The sequence below is a fragment of the Cyanistes caeruleus genome, chromosome 4 (assembly GCF_971803275.1).
Source record: "Cyanistes caeruleus chromosome 4, bCyaCae1.hap1.1, whole genome shotgun sequence".
NCBI classification, from domain to species: domain Eukaryota; kingdom Metazoa; phylum Chordata; class Aves; order Passeriformes; family Paridae; genus Cyanistes; species Cyanistes caeruleus.
Window position 1 is genome coordinate 79924105 of NC_141704.1, and position 24312 is coordinate 79948416.

Below are 24312 nucleotides of genomic sequence, written 5' to 3' on the forward strand. Positions count from 1 at the left end.
ATGAGATAACCAGAACTCCCTGTGAGGGAATATCCCGAAGGAGCTTGGCCCAGAAGGGACTGAGAAATCCACGTGTGAGAAGAAATACAGCAGAATCAAAAAAACAAATTAAAAAGTTATACACCTCTGAGCCAGTGGGATTTTTAAAAGGCAGGGTCTATAATTTTGTCCATTATTGTTAATTAATGTACTCTTTTTATGACAGTCTACCATTAGACAAGACATTATTTATACAGCAAAAGATCCCAAAGAACTAAAGCTTACAGAGGGTGGAATTAGTTCTTGGAGTCAGATGGAAAAGTCATACAGAAAAATAATTTTTCAGGCTTCAATGAAGTTCATTATTTTCCCTCTTCTCCACACAGAAAGTTGTGATTAAAGAAAACTACCATGACCACCACCACCTGTACTCATTTCTTTCACTCTGCTATTCATTCTCCATATTTGAGTCTCCAGATTATTTTGTGGAAATGCTGTTTTATTTACACTTTCAGATCATTTCATTTTCAACTTATCATAATTACCTTATAATAAACCTTAACATGTAAACATCTGCAATATGCCCACTCAAACAGTTTAGTAAAACAAACAAATAGCAAAACATGTGTTTTCTGGTGATACATCTTGAATTAACATACTTTCAAAATAACACCCTACCTTTGCCTGGTGTTTCCACACTTTGAAGAGAATTCTATAATGACAAAATCAGAGGAAAAAAAGTAATCAGTCACTTCAGAAAAGAAGTGTAGAAGTTATAATGGTTGTAGGAGCAGCACTCATGGAAAATACAGTGGAAAAGGGGAAGTATTTAGATTTATCTTAATGTTGTGATGCCACGAGACATGACTGGGATTCAGAGCACCAGGACCTGCTTCCTCTGCCACCTCAGACAAGGCACTTAAGACCTGATTTCTGACAGCATTTGGGCATGTTAAGGTACAAAGAAGCACTTACCCAATGTGCACACACGTTCTCAGCCTCTGCAGTGCTACAGCAGAGATAAGAATTCCCTCTCAAGCCTTACACAATCAGATGTGAAGCCCACAAGGGCAGAGTCTTGGCATCCTTTCAAAGGTGAGGAGCAGCAAGCCTCCCCTCAAGTGCCCTCCATCTCACCTATTCCTGTTCCAGATGAGTGAAAATAGCTGTGCTTTTCGAAGGCCTGGGCTCAGGCAGCTGACCAGAGGTGGCCAAAGGGAAATATCAAGTGAGGGGAGACCTCAAAGTGTTCTCCAGCTTCCTCCTGAGGGGAAGTGATAAGCACTGATGTCTTCTCCCTGGTCATCAGTGACAGGGCCCAGGGGAATGATACAGAACTGAGATCAGGAGAGGTTAAGGGGATATCAGGAAAAGCTTTTTCTCCCAGAGGGTGGCTGGGCACTGAACAGGCTCTCCAGGGAAATGGTCACAGCCCCATGCTTGACAGAGCTCTGGAAGCACTTGGATGATGCTTTAAGGCACAAGATGTGATTCTTGGGGTGTCCTGTGCGGGGACAGAAGTTGGACTTTGATGATCCTTGTGGATCCCTTTCAGCTCAGCATACTCTATGATTATGTGAGCCTGTGCTCAGACTTGAATCCACCAAAGCAACACAGAAATAAGTAGCAAAAATCTTGACTAGAGAGACTGGAAAGTTAATTCTGCATTTCAGTATTGCCTGTGGCTTGCACTGTTTGAACCCACATCCCTGTAAGGTTTTCTGCCCTTTAAAGTCATTAATCCCTTTGCAGTGGGCTGAGAATGCTTTGTGTTAGTACATATGTATTCAGCATGATGCTTCTTAAAAATTACAATGCATGCAGAGGTGGCAGAAGAAGCACAATGCTGGATGTACACTCTCCCTCTGGCACCCAGCTTGGAGCTGCCAGCATTTGTCTGCTGAAGATGAACAGAAGTACTCAAATGCTTACTTGAGGGGAGAAAAGCAGCATCCAGGCTGAGAATTATGTTTTCACAATCTTCCTAATGCAGTGAGACAAATGGGAACAGAGACCTTTGTTAAATTCCTGCAAATTTTGGGAAGTAAACAACCTTTTGGCACAGTACTTATAATTTCAACATAGTATAGCACTCTTAATATATAGTGGATTAGTGCCTGTTCTGGCAGGATTTGATCTCCTAGGACTTTTTGTGAGCTGCTGTAAGAAAGGAATGGAAAAAAATAAAAAAAAAGGAGAGATGAAAAACATTTATTGTGCATCAGGCCCAGAGCCTCCCCTGAATGGATTTTAAAATCCCAGGGTTAGGTTGGTTAGAGAGTGAAATAATCACATTTACAAAGAGATGCAATCAGTTCAGAAGAAACCAGCACTGGTGCCAGTTGCTTTCATAATCTCTTAACCATGGCACAGGAATGCACAGTACTGGCAGTGAGGAGGCAGTAAGGAGGTAATAAGTACAATTTAATTAAAGACAGAAGATTGAAAGTAAGTTTCTTTGTTCTGCTTTGTTGTTTGTTTTTTTTTTTTTAACCAAAATTAAACAGAAGCACATTCAATTTTTTTTCTTTCCAAGTAGACAAGCACACATGTACAGATAGGTATAAACAAACATATACTGGCAACTTATGTAATTCACACTGGAAGAAGTAAGCAGAGGTTTCCCTGAGGCTCTACGTGCACCTGTGCCAAATGGACGTGTTAAAAAAGATTCCACACAAAACCACACCATATATTACACTAAAGCATCAGGAAACTATGTGAAAAAGCAATTAGAATGTTTTTCTGGCACTTCTTCCTTAGCCAATATGTTATGCTGCAGTGCTTGAGATATAACAGCCTAAAAAATGTCATTTAATTTGTGGGGCAGTTTATTCCTGCTTATCTGGAAATGGCATCTCTCCCTCCTAACAAAATATTTTGGTACCACACTGATAAACATAATAAAAACAATTCAAGCAATTTGGTAAAATGCAGTAATATTGCAGTATTTGCCAGTACCCAAAATTCACAAAAAAAATGATCCTACCATTCAATATGAGTTAAAATCAAAAAGGGGTTTGGGGGAGTTGGTACTCCATCGAATAACTGGCTGCTGAGTACTAATTTTGATTACATATGTTGTTACAGACAGGAAAGCTGGTCAATTGTCTTTATTAATATTGAAAATATATAATATTAATTTAATATCAATATTTATTAATATGGACAAATAGAGATGCAATCTGATTTGTTACACTCATATACTATTCTACATGTGAGATAGTTGCATATAATGTGTATGACCATTTTCAAAAAAATGGGACAGTGTTCAAGTTACAAAACAGGAATATATTTTACTGCTTTTATGATTTTTATAGTTCAGCTGCTGAGAAAGATGAAGCTCTTTATGGCATCAAAGCCAAATCTTTTCTAGATTGCTGAGGTCCATCGACTGTCCTAGCAGCTAGATCTCAAAGGAGTAAAAAACCAGCAGCAGCAGCAGCAGCAGCAGCAGCGTTTGCTGGTGCAGGAATAGTTGGTTTATTTTTTTCCTGCCCCTCCACTTGTTTGAAATCAGTATTTAGTCAGGTCTGCTCCAGCACAGAGGGAGGCAGAGGGACAGGGGGGTCAGCCAAGGTCACAGGCAGCTTTTACAGGAGGCCTTCAAGGGACAGACAAGCAGCTCAGCCCAAAACTCAGTGCTAAGAGAACAAAACCTCAATAACTTCAAAACTTTAAATCATGAGTGGCAATCCTGTCAGTAGTTTTCCAGAGATACGTGCAGCAGCTTCTTATTGGATATTAGGACAGAAAAATATTTAAGACTGTTCAATCAGGACCCAATCTTTTTACCATGCAGGAGAGGCTATTGAGGAACATTTTGCTCATTAGAGAGGAGCAAACAGGATTGTTATCATCAGCACTTATCAGCTGTAGCCTCTGGAGATCACAGCCAGGACCAGCACTCTGCTGTGATGGAGACTGTACACACAGATAAGGAGAGGATAAGTTCCTTGCTCTGAAGAGCTTATAATCTAAACAGGTAAAACAGAAAAAGGGAAGTGTGCTACTTTCTCCATGTGAAGAAGAACATGGGAATTATTTTAGGAGAACCTATAAGTATTGTCAATTCACTGGAGTTGGAAATTTTGCCATGCTGGAAAATGAGCAATAGGAAACAGGGAACAGTTGGAGCAGAGGTTTTTTGTTTGTTTCTTTCCACAGCAAGACAGATCAGCTCATAATTTAATTATTTCCCTACTAATAGCCACTGCATCTCAAAATAAAATCAATATTTGCATGACAATGACTCTGAAGAGAAGCAGAAACAAATGTGAACATCCACAAAAAACCTAAGACATAAAAAAGATGGCCTTTACTCTTTGGATTTTATCCCATTATGTAATTCTGCACGGGATATGGGGTTTTCTGACTTAGGATGAGCCACACTAATAGGAACTGATTTGACTCTGACCACTTCACCTATTTCTCTGCTCAGATTCAGAGAGGATAGGGCTCAAAATGGACCAAAGGATATATGAGCCAGTTATAAGAAGCAGTTTACACATTAGGTTCACAGGACTGACCTGAAAACTAAAAGAAAAAATACACTAAATTTTTCTTACCTCAAAAAAAGAACCTAAAAATAAAATAAATTAGTCTTAATACATCTCTTCTGCTCTATTTCCTTTCTAAAACAAAGTTCTGTTACTTTCCTCCCTATCCTTTAACTGGACCCAGCTCTTTGTCTATCTCTTAAGAAATATTCTGGATGGACAAAATACTTGTCTCAAGGACAAGACCCTGATCATCCTGATGCCTCTTAAGAGAGTCTGGAGCTTAACTGAAAAACAAATCACATGAATCCCTTGTTACTTCCCTTATTCTCTGCAGTATTTGCCCTCTAATATCCAAGAAGAGCTTTTCTTAAATTGATATTCTTATTTCCATTTGGTTCCACATCGTGCCAGATAAAATGTGTGGCAAAACAGATTCATTTATGCAGGAATTTTCCCCCAGTAGTGACTTCTAATAATTGATGCCAAAGCAGACATTAAAAGATTTAGGATAATATAAAAGCAAGGTTTGCAGTGAAGCATGAACTAGAAGGGAAGCAAAAGAAGGGACTTAAGTGAATCAGCTGGTCAGGTCTGAGGAAGAAACCAAAAACCTTAGAGCTACCTTGGCTCTTCCAGTCTTTGGTGTTCTTGCACATATCACAAGCTATGGGGAAAAAAAAATCATCAAAACCAACAATAAAGAGAAAGGATAAAAGTCTTGGAGACAGGTAATGGTCTGAATGCAAGCATTCCATACAGTTTGGCATGTTTTTCTAAATAGTATTTGCTATGAGAAAGAATGACGAGACCATGCAAGGGCAGAAGAGAATTCCTCAATAACTTTATTTTTTTATTTTTTTTTTTTGTAAATTATGAAGAGAGAATTTCCTTAGGGTGTGAAAAAAATGATCATGACTCACAGTTACCCCAGATTAAATCCAAGTGATTAATGGCTTGATTTTCAGGTTTGCTGAGCACCTGTATCTCTAAGGTGCTGACTTCAAAAGAGCTTTTGGGTGCACAGAACTTCTAAAAATCAGGTCATAGTGGCTTGTCCAAGGTCATAGCAAAGCAGCTGATGACCAAACTGAGAAGGGATGCTGCCCTCCAAAGTGCCAGTTCACAAATATGCAGAAACCCCTGGAAAACCCATTTCAGTATTTTAAGAGTATTTCAGCTAAAATCAGAACTTTATGATGCTGGTACTCTTTTGCATAAATAGCAGGGACATTTCAATCTGAAAAAACACTATTTAAATGACATTTTTGGAAGATTTTTTTTTTAAATTATTGTGACCATGACCATGTGTGATGTGGCAAAGAAGAGATCTGTATATTGAAAAGGAACAGGAAAGAACTGGAGGAGAATATCAGTTCCAGTTAAACACATGGAGAGTCTTATGTTGCTCCTGTCACATCACACATGGTCAACATTCCTGTTTTTACAGTGCCTCCACCCAACACTTGTCAAAGGGAAAACATGTAGCAAGACAGAAAAATGGACTTGATCAACCAAAAAAATTAGTGCTACCCCTTCAAATTCCAGTTTTAAAGAGAAAAATAGGAGATGAACGTGGATTTTTTACCTGTGCCTTCACCAAAGCACGGAGTTTGCTGACTGCATCAGCAATGTCTCTGGTTTCCACAAAACAGAGGACACTGCAGATGGCTTTAGCTGCTTCAATCACATTATCAACATTATTCTGTAGCAAAGAAAAGGGGGGAGAAAAAAAGAAATATCATAAATTTCATGGCAGTGAGGGTGTAAAAAATCCTACTCCCTCAAATAAAATTCAACCACCATGGTTTAGTCTGGCCACACTGAAACCACCACAGGCCAATATTTTCCTAAGGATGGCATCATTTCTGCTGAAGTGCAGTTATCTCCCACAAAATGTGTGCTGGTTAAAACTACAACAAATTTGGTATCAAAGCCTGATTTTAAGGGAAAACTTTGGTTTGTCTGAACTCCAGAGTGTATAAGCGCTGTAAAGGAACTTCTGAGGGGACTGAAGCCAAGTCATTAATGAGAATTTGGAGGTTTTGTGATTCTGTGAATTTATCTTCACTATTATCTCCTGCTCATTTCTCCAGGAGTTGGAAAACAGCCATGTTCCTCCCAAAAACAGATACTGTGTGGGAGGCTGCACAATCTGACACCTGTGGACTGAGTACTTTTGCAACAAGTTTTCTGCAAAATTATATATTTAATTAAAACTATGGAATCTTATTGATTGTAAATTTAGATATTTGAATATCGCCATATGGGGGGAAAAAAGAGTTTCTAGATGAAATATTTCTGGGAAATTTTAAAAAAAAGATAAAAAAAATTGATCCCCAAGGGAAGGAAAAACACAATCTTTAAATATCAAATACTCTATGTGCAGGAAAGTAAATAAAAAAATAAACAAACAAACAAATAATGGGTTTTCTGCATGGTTATATCACTTCATTAAACCTTAAAATGCATTCTCTGAACCAGCAGAAGCTCTCCTATAAATATTCTCCATGTTTCTGTACTGATAAACGTTCTTTTAGTGCACTAAAACATGTACATGTCAATGTAGCCACAAAACCATTTCTCTAACTCATGCATTTCATGCCTGAAAAATAAAAATTGTACCAAGATGAACTTTGTTTTCAGGCTTAAGGTCTATGCACAGACTGTACTAACACCTGCCATCATTTCAAATAAATATAAAAATATATTGAATTTACTAATTCCACATTAACTGCTTCTAGCAGAACTAAAGCAGGAATGAAATACATGAAATATCCACATGGTCAGATTCTTTTAAACATAAATTTTTGGGGCTTTTCATAGTAATTAAGGACAGGAACACCTTTTCACACTACAGGTTCTAGAGAGGAAAGGGCTGGCTGTGATCTCTTGAGAGTTTTACACCCTCCCTTGGGCTGAAGTTGATTGGTATGGCTTTGCTCTGTGTAACACTGACAGCTTCAAAACATCATAAATGCTGGTTAAATCTGAGTTGTTGAAGAAATAAACAAGTATATGTGTCTGTGTATATATATATATATATATATATACACAGTATATATATATATACATATACATATATATACATATATACATATATATATACACAGTATAGTATATATTTACTATAGAGAGCATGTAATTAATATTAAATATCACTCCAATCTTGCATTTGATTTAAAGAAGTTTTAATTTAGCGTTTTTCTTCTTCACAAGCAGAGATGTATTATTAGAAGAAGGAATTTTGTGTCTATAGATACAGTTATGCAGGGTAATTTCTGAGCAGTAACAAGAAATAGACAAAAGTAACCCTTGAGTAGAGAAAAAGCTCTCTGGATGGAGAAAGATAACACAAAAACCCAAATCCACCCACAGTTTATATATTTTTGTATGTACATATAAATGCTGTTCCATAAAGAGAATTGGTATCTTGAGGAATGTATCAATTTCTGTTTAACACACTATTCTGTTTATAGATAAGCTATCAAAATATTAATGTTTATAGAAGCTATTTTATCATACACTTTATTTTTATGGTAGCTACTTCTAAGGAGCATATTACAAATGAAGAAGAGCAAGCACATAAAATTATGTGATACTGAATACTATGCATGATGTTTTCTTACACATTATATCTCTGCTGGGATATTACCATGTAAAGAGGTTTTTTTTTCATGTGTAGATACATGGCACTGATTTTTGTCCCAAAGAAGGGAAGATGAGGATTCATTTATTACATAAAATTTTACATTTTCTGAAATTCCAAAAGGACTACAGTCAACATCTTGTAATTTTTTTCTCCTTCTACATATTTAAATACAGCAGAACCTTGGAAGAATATTTTGGTGTTTCAATAATTTATATGGTAAGAAAAAGTTATTTCACTCTACAACTTCTACACTCTGTATAAAAAATTTACAAAGCCCTCTCTCCAGAAACAGTACATTTTGAAAAGATTTCAAAATGAGGTGCATATAAAGTGGTTTTCAGGCCAGTCAAAACTGGCTGCTTATTTGACAGCAGGTATTGTCTGAGAATTACATTTCAAAACTTACATTTCAACCCTAACAGCACCAATCCTGTCTTTGTGCCAGACATCTTAATTATCCTTTTAAAATTTTTGTTTTATAAAGTCTTTACAGATCTCAAAAATAATTTTCCTTTTGTTTACAATTATTACTAATTAGGTTAATAATGATAGTGGGTTTGTCCCATGAATCAAAACTACTGATATCTCCATATCTACAGAATAATAAATTTGCAAATAAATACAAGAATGTGTAAAATATTGCTTTATTTTTTTTTTAAGCTGAGGATGTCAAGGTGTGTCTGGTTAAAACTGAATGCTTTAGGAACTTCCAGCTGAATACAGACCTTCAGCAGTTACATGGGTACTTAATTTACAATATAAGAGTAGCTCCCAGTGTCTTAAATTCCAGAGTGTGCTGAAGGTGGATTGTGGTGAACCAGAGAGGAGTAACAACAATCCCAGCAATAATATTAATCCCAGTATGGGAATAGCTTGGAAAAGTGGCAGAATTACTCCTGTGCAGACCTGGGGTAAGGGACAGTTATAATGACCCCAATTTCACACCTTCTTTAAGCAATCTAATCAGAAGTCAGAGAAAATAAGTAAACAAGGATTCAAAGACCAAATAAAGGGTTCTCATTTTTTTGCCTTGTTTACTACATATTTATAAATATTACTGATTACATTAGAGCTCCATAATTTTTGGAGCCACTAATTAAAGCAAATCATACTTCATGACTCCAGGTTTGAAAAATCTCCATACACTGATGCCTCTGAATGAAAATATCCATGCTATGACCTACACCATTAACTTTCAATCCTGCTCTTTTAAGCAATTCCTATGAACTTTATTGAGTGTCCCTGAGTAAAGAAGACCTTATTAAAAAAATAAACTACAGAGAAATTTAGCTCCAGACACACACATATTTGTTGGATGGTATGAATATTTGAAAAATGTACTTTCTTCCCTTTATAAAAAGTTAATGGTTTCAAGAAATTGCTTACTCAATGTAAAAATCTTTAGAAAAAACAAATTTAGGAACGCTTCATTATAGGCTTGAGGAATATCTGCACAGGACCAGTTGCAGAGGGTGGATTGCAAAGTCTCATTAATGTTGAGGTTATGGCTTTTTCTGAATTTAGAACCCTCTTACTTTAGGCCCTAAAATTTTAAGTGAATGTGAATAACGACCCTGGTGGGTCTAGTTCAGTAAAGAAATATACATGTGCATTTGAGCTTGGGGACCTAACTTTTCCAAATGGTTATGACTGCATCACATTTTATACACTAAACACTTCCCTTTGAGATGATGCTTACAAAGGAAAATTCAGCAAATACCTGCACAGTATCAGAGCCAGAGCTTTACTTTGTAGCTGGGCAAAGTTCAACAGCCTCTAAATTTGTATTTTGCGTTTTGAAAAAGTGTCAAAGAGTTCCACAAAACAGAAAATGTTTGTATATATCTATATTATGTATATCTATATATCTATATATCTATATATCTATATATCTATATCTATATCTATATCTATATCTATATATATATATAAAATATATCTCTATCTCTATATCTCTATCTAAATCTATATCTGTATCTATTTATGTATTCATGTATGTGTCTGTATGTTTACATGCATTTCTATATATGTATATGTATAAAATTTGTATGCAAATGTATGTTTTCTGGCTATTCAAAATAGAAATAATAATGGATCAAGAATATCCAGGGATATTAAAATCTGAACTTAAATGTAGGTGACAGAGTTCTGAAGCAAAATGTTCATTTTATGTTGAAATATAGATTTCAAAGAAATCCATAATTTAGCATAATGAGTTATAACTCTGGAAGGGATGCACTGGAATATCTCCATGCTACATCAGTATTCTTTGATTTTTATAAGTCTTTTGTTCTTTCCAGTTTTAAACCCTAGAAAATCAGTTATCATGCCAGCTTGAAAGTCAGATCAAATCAGTTATCATGCCAGCTTGGAAGTCAGATCAAATAAACATGTGGTTTCTTCCAAGCTATGACTCAATTTGTCCTTTAGACATTTGTCCTTAAAACATTGGGCAGCAGAGAAGATTTCCTAAAAGATTTTTCTTTCAAGCACGTAACATTCAACTGGCAGCCCACAATGCTTTAAAATAAAATTCTTGGGAGTTTTGCTGGCTAAACCTAATCTTTCAAATGAAAACATGCTTGCATATATATCCTAAATATGTAAACATTAGGCTTGGGGGTTTGCAAAATCAGGGACAAATTTTGCAGGTCCATATAATGCATTATACCTGTACTAATTCCAAGTATTATACTGCCAACCCAAACAACTCTGGCTTTATTTATGAGTTCCTTGACACTTACAAACCTTTAATATTTTAAATTTGTAGCACTTTCTTCCTAACCTCAAACCAAGTTTTATTAAGAGAATTTATATCCTTTCGAAGTCAGATTAAGCAGACTTAATTAAAAGTCTTCCTTAATTGCATCTAAGACAGATGAATAATTGGATACCTTTCATGTAGAGGTTAATGCTTTTCTGGTGTAACAAGCTGAGAACAAATACCTCATTTTGCAGCAGATACTCCACTTGAACTCTGTAGTTCATAATAACAGAGACAAGGTTCTGCCTGGAAATCAGAAAGAAAAGCAAACAACATCAAGTTAATATGAATTAGATAAAGAGAGCAGGTTTGGGTTTGTTTTCTGTTGGGCTTTTTCACATTCTAGACATTTGAAATAATTTGACAGTGATTTTATGTTAGTATAAAATAATGCCAAGTGTGTATGTAGACATCATGCAATTGAGCCTGCTTTTTTGGTAGACATTTGCCACAAAGAATAGCTGGAAAAAAGTCTATTATACATGAAGATATAAATTTCCCAAGTTAAAGCACTCCAGTAAGTGATTTGCTGTTTCAATGTCTATTGAAATGAATTTCCCATTTATTTTAAAATTTATGGTTAAGCAAGTGCTTAAAAATATTACCCTAAAGAAGGATGGACTCGAGTACATGCTGCATTCTTACAGCTAGATTTGATGATCTTACAGCTCTTTTCCAGCTTATATGATTTTATGACCCAATGCCTGCTTTTTTCAATCACTTCCCAGACTGAAGTTGCATAGAATCAGATAAAACATCTGCACAAGATCTGGAAAATCTCGACACATCAAAAGTCCAGGCTAAGTCACAAGTATAAAAACATGTTATGAAACAGGACAGTGTTGCTACATAATCCATGAAACTTAATTTGCACGCAGATCTCAAGTTTACATGCTCAAACTGCTTCAGCAACTGCCTTCTCTGTAGCATTTCCTAAGCTGGGAATTATTTTTAATTCTGTAGACAGCCATACACCAGTCTGTGGCTCCATGCCTTTGTCATGCTACAGAAATTGCCACAAAATTTGGACAGGCAGTTTGCTGAGTCTTACCAAAGCTTCACTAAATTAATTAGGATTATGAAGAGCAGCATACACCTCTGTACACCAAACTCCTCAACTGATGTTTCAGCTGTAAATCTCACAGTTTTAGAACCACAGGCTCCAAGTGCTATCCCCAACAGATAACCAGATTCACATTTTTACTTTTAAGACGCATTTGTGTAATTTTCTGTGTTTCAAGAACTGTGAAATTCCTGCTGTTGTTAATTTGTCAGCTGGAACAAAACAAAAACAGGTGCCTGTGAGACAGTTGCTAAGGTATCTTCCTGTGTCAACCTCCTCTGTAGGGTGAAATCATCAGGAAAGAAAAGGGAAACTCAATTCTCAGTTTTATACCTTGCCTAGCCCACTGATCAGTAAAAGACACATTTTTATCTTGATGGCCACCAGAGGTAGTTGGTGTTTGCACATGCTTATATGAAAAACTGGAAACTGCAATTTAAATTCTTTCTTTGTTGTTTTGTTTTGGTTTTTTTTACCCTATCACTTTATTCTTGCCTTTTAAATTCTATTCTTATATCCCACAACGATCTTTTATTAAGGTTCTTCCTCTTCAGAAGGCTTAGAAGAAATTTCCCCCAATCTTCCACCCCCATTGCAGTCTGGTAGCTGAAAAGTCCCAAAAGTATTTTGATTTTTTTCAGAGCTTCACAGCAAATCAACTACTTACAGAGAAGCTGTGTGTGACTTCATGTATTTTAGCTAGACTAGCTGAGCAATCAGAATTAGAATTGCAACTACAGCCCAAAGTACAGGTTTCATGGCACATTATTAGATTTTCATTATCTATATTGCATGGCAAGAAAAGGAGAATCATTGCACTGAAATAACACACAGAATAAAGTTAGGTGGCCTTCCCTGGGCACACAGGGGATACCACAGTGCATTTCCCTGCAGATGCCAACTATTCCTCCCACAGGTAGTTTTGCCTTTACAGCTTTTTATTTCCAATCTGCACTGGCTTTATCTAGCCAGGCAGTTTGTGAGTAGAGCAGCTGCCTGGAAATTCCTCCTGTAATCCTGTTAAATCATAGCTAATACAAGTTGTCACTCTGCTTTGACCGAGTCTTCAGGCATAACATCTTTTCCACAGCCTTACCCAGCTTGAAAATATATCTGAACATATGAGCTTGCCTTGGTGTCTTTTTGCATACAGGTGAGCATGTTCATTAGCATCCTTGGTCAAAGTGCAGGTTACAGAATAATTTCATAAATGACAATGCTAGTTCATAAAATTAGCATATTTTCCATTATTTTATTTTGCCCTGGAGAATTTTCGGTATCAAGTAATCATATTTTTACCTCATTAATAGGAAACAAATCCAACAAGTTGTAATAATGATTGAAATGCCTCTACTAATGCTATCCTGAGTCTTTGTCTGCTAGATAACTAATAATACCCATATCCTATCACAGAGACATCCTTCATACTTTTGCATCATTATAGCTGTGCATAAATGCCACATGCTTCATAATTCATAACCAACCCATGAACATTTAGTACTTCTTTGATGTTAAGGGCATTTTTTTAGCTTTTAGCAAGTCAATATGGTGCAAGAATTTTGAAAAGGATATAAGGAAGGCACAAACATGAGACTCAGCTCCCAGCTGGTCTATATGTGAGGAGGATGACAAGTACGTAGCATGTACTTGCAGCTTTCACTTTTCACTGAAAAGTTTCTCCTGGCAGCAGCACCTAGTATGGAGAAATGCTAGGTTCCCCTTCTAAAATGCTGTTTGTCACCATTCTGCCTCACTAAACAGCGCCCAAATGCATGCCTGGCCCCAGAGAGTTGTGGTGAATGGAATTGTTGGGAGCTGGTCCCATGATTGTGGTCAGGCTTCAGAGTTGGGCCCTTCACGACAAGAAAGACATTGGGGTGCTGGAGTGTGTCCAGAGAGTGACAGAGCTGGGGTTTGGAGCACAGTGCTGATGAACAGCAGCTGAGAGAGATGGTTTGTCCTGGAGAAAAGGGATCCTGTCCTGCAGACATCCTCTGTGCTCCTGAATTTCACACACTTGTCATCTATAACATACATGTCCTCTTCTGATCTCTTCATAGCAAGGACCAGAATGGAAATTTGGGCCATGCTCCTAGGAAACCAGATGGGTCCTCAGCAAGCACCAGAATGCCACCTCAAACGAGGCAAACCCCTCTGTTTTCCTCCATCTGCTAAATGACAGGTGCGTCATTTACGTTTATTATTGTTGGCAAAGTGCTTTATAACACAGTGATGAAAAACATCGCAAAAAGCGTCAACAGCTTCTTTATCTAAAGTGGAATTTATCTAAATGGAATATAATTAAAAGTGAATGAGGAATATATCTAATTTCAGTGTTTGTCCATCACAGGTTGGCTTTGCAATCAGCTTCACTTGACTGCCAAGTTAGAGGCTCATCATGGCTAGCTTAAAAAAAAAATAAATTAAAAAAAGGTTTAAAAATCACTGAACTGTGAAAATATAGTCATAATGAAGAGAAAACCTATTATTTTTACAATATTCAATATCAAAAATTCTCTAACAGCAGCACATGGAAGAAAATTATGACTCCTTCAGTCATCTTTGGGAAACCTTTAACAAAAACTTCAGTAATATGAAAAGGAGACAATTGGGAGAAATTATATGGATCCAGAAAACATTGATTTTTGCTAAACAACAACTAAGGTCTGAAAAGAAAAATTCTGAAGTATTGAACCAATTGTCTTTCTCTTTAGTGTCACTCCTGTCCCCAGTAGTTCTCAGAACTGTTCTTTGGTGCAAGAAGGCTTTCTGCAAATATAAACAATTACAAACATAAATACTGCTGAATACCAGCTTACCGAATCAGTCTCCAGGTACAAACATCTTCTAACAGCTCATTCACACAAAACCTTCTTTGGTCATCCCCACACTGTGGAAGAGAGGTGTATGGTGACATATATTATTCTGATAAGAAGAATGTATATTGGAGAGATCTACATGGTATTTTCCAAAGTCAGAATGTTCTCAGTTGTGTTCAGGATGTTTTGATCTGAAATTTTATTTGGTGAATATTTTGTGTTACACTGGGTGGTACTATACAGGTGGGGGCAAGAGTGTTCAGGAAAACAAGGTAGCTGGACTTAGAAAGAGGACTTTCGATTCAGTGAGGGAACAGGATGTAGTAGAATCCAGGCAAGGAGAGTGGAGGCAGCAGCATATTCCAGTGCCCTGTCTACATGGGAGACATGAAGAAGGCAGACATCGTGGCCTAGGGCATACATCAATTCTGCTTTGGTTTCACACTGAGGTGGGCCAGAGGGAGAGATGATGCAGAATTAGAGGTGAGCTGTGAGGGGAAGCATCACCCTGGGCAGCTGAGAGGCTCAGCCACTTGAGGGACCTTGAGGTATTTCTTCCACCAGCTTTTGTTGTGCCAGAAAATAAGGTGTTTAATTAAGTATGTCAGTAGCAAGTAGATGTCCAGAGAAAATATCTTCTGAAGATGGTCCATTGGCAAATAGGTTTACAGAAAAAGCAGAGGGATTTAGGGCTTGTTTTGTCTCAATCTTTAACACTATTGATAAACCTTGGGCTTCCCAATCCTCTCAGCTGGGGGAGCACAGCTACAGCAACAGTGACCTTCCCTTTGTGGACACTGGAATTGTACAGGGTCAGCTGCAGTTGTTGAATGTTCTTAAGTCCACAGAGCCTTGGTGGGATTCATCCCAGACTTCTAAAGGAAGCAAAGAAGAAGGGAAGAGAAAGGAACACAGTTCCTTTGCCAGAGATCTAGTGCAACAGCTGGATTATGACATCACCAATTATGGATCCAATCTGATGAGGGATTCACCTAGCAATGGGTTGTAATGTCACAGATGACCCAGCTGGGTCAGCCCAGGATTCTTCCCAGCCCTATCACATCCATGCAGTGTGAGTACCCAGGAGGTGCACTCTCAGCAGCAGAGGGGGACTGGGAGGGGAAATTTCCCCCTGGGCAAGTGGGAGGCTTTCCTTCTCGAAGGACCTGGGCATTTCCACCATTCACCCCCAGGGCAGGCTCCGTCCCTTTGCTTGTGTGACACCCAGTGCTGCAGCACTGGCGAGAGGGAGCGGCTCAACCTCCTGAGCAATCCCCTCCTGCCAGACAAGCTCCAGCACTCTGCACATCTCTCCTGGCAGGACATGGCATCCGCTGCCAAGGCAGACATGGGGCAGAGCAGCTCTGCTGCAAGCGAGGGCAGCCAGAGCCAGCCGCCCCGGGCAGGACGGCCGGAGGCAGCAGAAGACCCGCAGTGCCCCATCTGCCTGGGCCCCATGAAGAGGCCGGCCTACGTCACCTACTGCATGCACAAGTTCTGCCTCCGCTGCATCCGGCAGTGGGCCAAGAGCAGAGACAACTGCCCCGTGTGCCGGCAGCCCATGGAGCAGCTGCTGTACTCCGTGAGGGGCGACAGCGACTACAAGGAGTGCGCCGTCGGCCTGTCCGCCCGCCTGCAGAGGAGGGTGGCCACCGAGAGGAGCCTGCAGCCAGTCACCACAGTCATGATACGGGTGATGCAGGTACTCCATGACCAGGAGAACATGGCTGGCAGAGACAGGCCCGTGGCCACCCAGAGTGCCCAGAGGCAGGAAGCAGCTCCAGGGCCCTCCAACGCCCATTCCCAGCAGGCTCCCGCGGCCTCACACGAGGTGACCCCACTGAGAGAAGATGAGCGCCCGGCTGGCCCTGCTGCTCCTCTGGAACCACAAAATGGCACCGAATGACTTTGGCTTCTCAGCATCCCCTTGTACTTCATCCAATAAACTACATGGTCCTTTCCGGGACGTGAGTTTCGTGACCAAAGAATGTTTCTAGGTCCACAAGGCCTCGGTGGGATTCATTCCAGAGCACTAAAAAGGACCTAGCTGATCTCATGGCTGGATCCACTCAGTTCTCTACCAAAGGTCTTGACAGTCTGAGGAGGTCCCAGCTGACTGGAAGTTAGTCAAGTCATTTAAATTTACAAGAAGGGCGCAAGGAAATGGAACAGGATGCAATGGAATGGAATGCAATGGAACGGGATGCAATGGAGTGGGATGCAATGGAGTGGGATGCAATGGAGGGGAAAGAGGATATAGTTTAGCTGGTGGGTACCTACAGTTTTCACATAGTCCAACTACCTCACCTCATCAGGGCTGACCATGAAAGAAAAGCCCATTACGAAGGACATTTTCCAAATGCCTCTTCCTGAGGGCCTGGCAGACAGGAGGCATCAGCCACCTTTCTGGGAACCCATTTCTTGTGTTTGACTACCTAGACTGTAAAGAATCACATATGTGTGATTGATAGGATCCAAAGAGGATTTGATGGAATACTGCAACAGGTGGGTGTACATGAATCATTTACTATCTGATTACATATGGATGATTACTATATAAAAGATCTGTTGAGATATTCGTGTTTCTGTGACACTAATTAAACTATAAACTTAGTGGAGACTTCTATAATGAAACATATTCCACATTTCAGGATTTAGAAGGATCATTTAGATAAGAGAAGTCCTCCAGAGTACACTGTTTCACCAAAATAAACTGTAGCTGCGTTATGTGCGTAAGTGTCTGAGATAGCTGAAGAATCCTAAAAGTCCAAAGGTCTGCCTATTTTGCTTTTTAAAAGCATAATTTTTGCATCTTTTTATATGAGTTTTGAGGGAAAGAATTTTTTTTTCCATAAACTAAGTCTGTGACTTTCCAATGCATTTTACAGCCATGTCTTTCAGCTAACAGCAACAACAAAATTAACTGTGAGCTCAGTGTAGACTACACTGGATCCTTGAACTCACTGTGGCTCAAGCAGGTTTCTGTACACCTAAAGAAATGTACAGAACTAGGTCCAGAGTGAAAGAAACAATGCAGGTTCAAGGCACTGCACTTGCCTTCTCTCTGTTGGGATTTTTTGTGATCCTGATTGACTTGCTGGCAGTCCTGGCTGTGAGCAGAACTTCTCCTTTCTGTGCCCTGTCACAAGCATGCCCTGGAGCTGGGGGAAAGCTCTGAGTCTGTGACTTATTCCACCTCAAGAGCTGCTTGTGCTCTTTGCTATTATTAGCAGCATAAAATAACTTCATGGCCTGAAGCTTTCAGAGCCGTGTCTGTCCCTGTAAAGGGGTGATCAATAATTCACTTTGAGATCTTAAAATGTCACCCTTCCCACTTAAACCTTATTGTAGGGTCCACAAATTCTTTGAGATGTTGAATGTTTTCTAATGGCCTGAACTACACAATCCCTCTAGAAAGCCACAAACACTTAAATAATGGGAAAGTCTCCACCTTCTCATCATAATGGGCCTCTGACTTCTATCGTCTGTGATTATGCTCACAATGTTAACTCCTTATGTCTGGCAAAATATTAACACTGATATAAATGAAAATAAAAAAAAAAAGGTTTTGAACTCTTAGGAAGTATCACTTCTTGTCTGCTTTAGTTCAAAGATTCTTTTCTGGAAGCAAGTAAGGCTCTTGTTAGAATTCTGTATGTATTCTTTGCTGCCTGCCCACTACACATCCTGAGATGATCAGAAGGTCTGAAATTCTGAAACTGAAAAAAATAGGATAGGCAGAGCATTCCCTGGAATTTCAGAGAGTGCTATGGCTGATAAATCTCATACCTTAAAAAAACCCCAAAATCTAATTAAAGGTTGCCCAATAACTGAAATAACTGTGATTCCACATAAATCCCCTGGCCAAATTTCTTGCTTGTAGCTGCTCAGCTGAAGAACATTTCCTGCTCAAAGTACATCATAATAGAATGCCAGCTTCCCACAAAAGGAAAGAAAGAAAGTATTCACCTTTATTTTCTTTTTTTTTTCTTTTACAAATGAACTGTGAACATTTAGTTATTGGACAAAATTCAAAAAATGTCTGAGAATAAAAAAAAAACAAAACAAAAAAACCCAACCAAAAACCAGTTGCTCATTACTTGTAAATATCCACTTATATTGGTTATTAAACATAATAGTAACTTGCATGTACAACCAGATAATTTTAACTATGCAACCAGAATTCAGCAGTGTTATGTAAGGTAAGCAAAAGTCCTGAAGGCAACCTCCAGGTGCCCTTGGTGTAGAGTTGGGCTTCCTTAGCACAGATATCAGCTTTGAAGTTTCCTAAGAGACTCCTAAACATAAATGGGTTCCAGTTTTGAAGATCTGTAGTAGTAGACGCTGACCTAGAGAAGGTGAATAACTTTTTTGTCTATAAACTGGTTAAAATGTTAAATATCTCTATCTATGTATCTATATCTATCTATCTATCTATCTATCTATCTATCTATCTATCTCTAAATATAACACATATTTATATATTTTGACCTCATCTTAGTCCTTTTTTAATGGTCCAGGTAAAATGCTGTATTGAGCTTGATGTTTCATTTATGTTTTCCTTCTGAGAAAACAAATATGAAAAGGAAGCCCTTACCCTTTTTTTTTGCTGCCACCTGATCCCCACACTGACAGACTTAAGTTATTATTGGAGCCATGCAAAGCAGGTAATTGTTCCTATCTGTGAACAGAGACAACGCACTGCCAGTGAATGCTGCCCAGAACTCCTGCTGGACCACAAACTTTGGGCTGGGAGTAAATTAAAAGTAAGAATTGTCTGACCTCCTGAAATAAAACAACATTAAATTCTGACAAAATGGATCTTTTTTTCTGAAAAAGTAACCCTTGGTCTTTTTCGGTCGTGTGTTCTCTACAGTTTCTCACTAGGTGTAAGTACGGGAGCAAAACACAAATTCTCCCCAGGACATTTCAGCTTCAGTTCAGCAATAATATATGCATTCTCAGGAAAGCAAACAATCTCTCTTTGATTATTACTTCAGGTTGCTATGTAGAAGGATTGTTGGAATTGCTTTCCTTCAGGGATGCTGAAGGAAAGGGGAAGCAAAGAAGGTTACTTACCGTTCGAGCCAAACTTTGCTTCAAGTTACCAGCATGGTGCAGGCGAAGCTGAATGCAGGTGATTGCCTTGCGGAGACTTTCATGGCTTCCCAAAGTACAGTTGCTGCAGTGTGGAGGAAAACAACAAATAAATGGTTCTCTCTGCTTGCAACTTCCTTCTTTTTTTTTTCTTGCTACCTCTCCTAAAAGCACCAGGAGTTTAAATTCTAAGAGTAAAGACTGAATAATACAAAACCAGTTCTTGGCGCCTACTTCTGTGGACACTGATGGGGTTGGTTCTGGTATGCTCTCTAGTAAAACAAAAAATGATTGCTTGGTTGTATCATTGACCATTAAGTTCTGGAACAGAACAACAAGGATACAGAGAAAGAATACCCCTGACAAACTGCACATGCTCCCAAACCTTGAGATTATTTATGCATATTCTTTAAACCCAAAGAGTGCAGTATCCTGGTTATGAATGCACCACTGCAGAATGACTTGTAGTGTCTGATACCCAACTCAAAAATCAAATGCTAGCTGTAGGTCTGAAAATCACATCAAGACAGGTGAGCCTTGATTCTTAAGGAAGTGTGTTTTCACCCTGTGCAGCTCGCACAGAGGTGGTAAAAGCAGAGTTCATCTTTTTCTTTCTCAAATTATGTGCCAGCTACGATCACTCACTCAGCTGGAGTGGATCCTACAAAATAAGCTGTTGGTCAAAAATGATCCAGCAGCCCATGACAGGGGAAGTCCTTAAACTTATTTGCCTCTTTCCATTTAGCACTCTTGGCAACCTTTTCTGTCAGAACACAGCCTTGGTTTGTCACTCTTAAAATTACCTGGAGCAAAAATAATTTCATTTTTTTCCCATTCACTTCTCATTTTAAAGAGGTGAAATAATCAAAAAAATATTTCAGAGTTGAGGAAAACATCTTTTTACATTTGAAAAAGTCCTTTGAGATTAATGGAAAAACAACAATGACTTTTACAAAGGTAAATTCATCATCAATTAAGTCAGCATGCATCATCAGTTACAACCTTGGTGTGCATTCCCTTAGATTCAGGAGGCTTTGTTGAGCCTTCAGCCACAGAAGCACAAAAAAGGGATATATCATATTTATGCAGTTTTACAGCATGGCAAGTTGTTTCAGAACTCCCTGGGCCATGAAGGAAAGATGATTTTTTTGGGGTTGTCAAGGGTCATGAAAAACTCAGAATTTAAATGTAAACCATATTTCTACCTAAAAGGTCTTTTGATGGAATGCCTGAATAAAAATGACTGGATTTAGTTAAAAACACAAAACCAAAGTGCTCACCTATGAATAGATCATGGAAAGTGTGACTTAGATGAGACTCATCTCTCACACGGCAGCAAAAGTCTTCAGAGTAAATGAATGGATAAATTTAAATGTAACTGCCATTCAGCACAATTACAGGGAATTTAAACATCTTTTAAACGTTCTGTGCTCACACTACACCGTAGCTATGTAAAATACAGACCCTCCATTGAGGTTGCAAAAGCTGTAAATGTATATATAGAATTCCTTTTTCAAACAAACCTATTAAACATCACAAGGGACAAGCTCATTTCCATCTGACAAAAATACCTAAAGCAAGGATCACTTTTGATAGCACCTCCATACAGCTGCAAAATTTCTTGATTTCAAGAGCAGAAAGTAGAGATGTAAGAGTGGGAGAAGTGAACACCAACACAGTGAAATACCTGTGCTGCTGAAAATCATATCCCTGTTATAGCTAAACCCTTCTCAAATCCCTTTTCAAAACTAAAGTCCAAGTGGCCAACCCCCAGTTCCTGGGGCATATGTTCTCTTCTGTTTCTCCTCATCTCGTCTCTGTGTTCTGCCTACCCACAGCTTTCCTGAAAGTTCTTCCTCTCCTCTTCTCACCTGATCCTGTTTTCCTGGTGTCTGTAATGATGAACTACATGGTTTTTATACCCTCTGACTGGGGAAAACAGTGTAGTGCAAGCTGCAGATTGTGCTCTGGGGGTTGGAAAGATCAGAAGCCCAGGCAAGAGGCCATGAACAGGCACAGACTCTTTTCACAGCAAAGGGAATGTGACTGCCAGAGATCCCTCCTTAACTGGTCAGACTGGGAAGTTTCCTTAATATTTCAGAACTGCCCCAACATATGTTTTTTACTTAATGCCTCACTATTCCTGCTCATTTCATTCTGCCTCACCTTCAGCCTCTGGACAGGCATAGTAACAAGAATATTACAGAGGCACATCTGTGAGTCCTGAGTCACCTTTTCCTGATTCCTCCAGGATACAAATTCCTATTGCAACTCCAGTGAAAGGAACTGGTATAGCTAGACCAGTAACAATCTTGAACCACAGATATATAAGAACTGTCTTTTCCAAGTATAATTTTTCCTTGTTACCATGCTTCCAGGCAAAACAAGCTACACCAAGAGAAACCTAATTTTGTTATTATAACTGCTTTTACATCAGTGGTTTGTGTTAGTTTCTGCTGTGTCAAGCAGATCCTATCCATCAGCACAGTCTTTATTGACATAGCAATGCTGCCTGAAACCCTGCAAGCAGAAGTGGCCGCGCTGTTGACTTCATGAATGGATTTAATTTGCACAAACACAAAGAGAAAAGTTTTGACAGCTATTGTTACACAAGGGACTAGACAAAATGGATTAATGCCTCAACAAAATAATGTGGAAACCTGGTGGAGATGAAAAGTGTGCTACAAGAAATAGAAGTGTAGCTTTGTCACAGGTTGACAAAGTACCTTTCAGCTGTACCCCAGGCAGATTTGTTACCAATACCAGTACTACTAAGATAAAAGTAATATATCCACTTTGGAGGATAACAAGATTATTAGTAACTGCTTTACAGCACTCTGAGCTCTGTAAAGAAAACAAAAATGAAAGTGTTACAATCTTGTTAACATTTTTCCCCTTATTTTTTTTTTTTCTGAAATTATATGGGGAATACAGCTCTGATGAGAATGCCATGAAGAGAAATGCAGCCTTTGTCTTCAGGAGATGTGGCAATGACTGATCCAAGTGACTTGCCTGTGGTCTCCCAAAATATCTAAACACAAGAAAGGGAAAATCCCCATCACCTGAGACTCCCTCACTGCTTGCTTCCCCACAGCAAGGTTCTCTGATGTGCTATAAGCTCCAAATCTTAATACAGTTCAATCAGACTATTTTTTTAAGTAACTCAGCTAGTAGCATCTTTGAATGAGAAATTTAATCTGCAGTGACAAGAGAAAATTAAGTTTATTTTTCACAGAGAACATATACATCCAAAGGTGCTTGCTTCTTATGATTTCAATCTGCATGATTATGTCTATGTCAGTCTATAATTAATAGCTTAAATTTCACTTTGAGTGAAAACCAATTTTTATTTAGGTTTCAATTCCCAGAGAACAGAATTAGTAAGACAAAAAAAACGTCATCAATAAGGTCACAGGCAGGCATGTTAGAAGCAAAGATAAGCATTTAGATTTTTCAATTCCATTCCTCTGCTCACTGTGGTGTCTGAACTGCAAAGCAATAAGGTAGCTGTGCAAATTTTACCATGTGAGAGTGTGGATGGGACTTTAATTACTCTGATAACTTAGAATAAAAGGTTGTTTAGAAATAAAGCTTAAAGCTTATAATTTTGTCCTACATTCCTTTGCTGATCTATATTACTGCAACCTGTTGCTAGCACAAACATCTCTAAAATAATATTATTTTTTATAAACATCCACATTCTAGTACACACTCATAGGTTTTCTTTTATTAGGCATTTCAGGATGACCTGAGATTCTGGCCTGCTTTTCTAAAAATGGAGGGGTTGGTTTTAGCTAGCTGCTGCCATTAAGAGCCAGGAGTTATTTCACACAAGGTGTTTAAGCACAATTTAATTTATTATTATATAATATTTTTCATGAAGCGCATCATAAAATCATATTTAGGGGCATCCATTTTAAATATAAGGAAAGATAGGAAAGTGTGAGAGCAAGATTTAAAGGTAGATCTAGGTTTGTTTGATGGGGATGAAAAGGAAATCCTTCAGGTTGCAGCAAGACCAGGTTTCCCATAGTAAACACAATGAACTTAAAGACCAGAAAACAGATTCCAAATCAGAATTCTACAGATGGCTCTGTTAAATACAGACTGACCTGCAGTCTGTATGCTGTCTTCTGGTATCTTTAAAATTTGGGTATTTGGAATCTGATGTTGTATGAGTCGGGCAGGATGTGAGCCCAAGGTTCTCAGCGCAGGAAGGGAAGGATGGACGATGGAATGTAATGTCATTGTGTAATGGTGTAATGGTCATTAGCACAGAGGTATTTTTCCTTCCCTGTCTCATTCAAAGCTAAATGGATTCTAAAAACCATCAAGTCTTTCAGGTGCTTCTGCAGGAGGTGGGCTGAAGCACTCATTAATACAATCCAATATAACAGTAAATGAAAGCTTTTGACAAATCTTGACAGAGCTGTCTGCTT

The 24312-nt window shown here is 38.5% G+C and overlaps 2 protein-coding genes across 5 annotated transcripts in view; one reads left to right on the forward strand and one right to left on the reverse strand.

The window, feature by feature from the left end:
- The window catches only part of PIK3C2G (phosphatidylinositol-4-phosphate 3-kinase catalytic subunit type 2 gamma), a 250762-nt gene that overhangs the window by 147755 nt on the left and 78695 nt on the right, over positions 1-24312 (reverse strand). For all 3 annotated transcript variants that reach the window (XM_086885512.1, XM_086885513.1, XM_086885515.1), the window contains 5 exons: positions 19856-19958; positions 14777-14847; positions 11077-11140; positions 6067-6183; positions 658-691 (listed from right to left, as the gene is read on the reverse strand). In XM_086885512.1, coding sequence (XP_086741638.1) covers positions 658-691; positions 6067-6183; positions 11077-11140; positions 14777-14847; positions 19856-19958 — 389 coding nt within the window. The remainder of the gene's footprint in view (positions 1-657; positions 692-6066; positions 6184-11076; positions 11141-14776; positions 14848-19855; positions 19959-24312) is intronic.
- LOC111928286 (uncharacterized) lies at positions 15185-16742 on the forward strand. 2 transcript variants are annotated; one of them, XM_023925694.2, is made up of 2 exons: positions 15185-15259; positions 16098-16742. In XM_023925694.2, exon 2 carries the CDS (start codon positions 16101-16103, stop codon positions 16680-16682), a length of 582 nt encoding a protein of 193 aa, XP_023781462.2. In that variant the 5' UTR covers positions 15185-15259; positions 16098-16100; the 3' UTR covers positions 16683-16742. The 2 variants fall into 2 exon arrangements, with proteins under 2 accessions (XP_023781462.2, XP_023781453.2); XM_023925685.2 differs by lacking the exon at positions 15185-15259 and adding an exon at positions 15779-15848.

Bases quoted from the DNA above. Each gene is read 5' to 3' on its own strand.
- LOC111928286 (XM_023925694.2), top strand. From the start codon at position 16,101: ATGGCATCCGCTGCCAAGGCAGACATGGGGCAGAGCAGCTCTGCTGCA.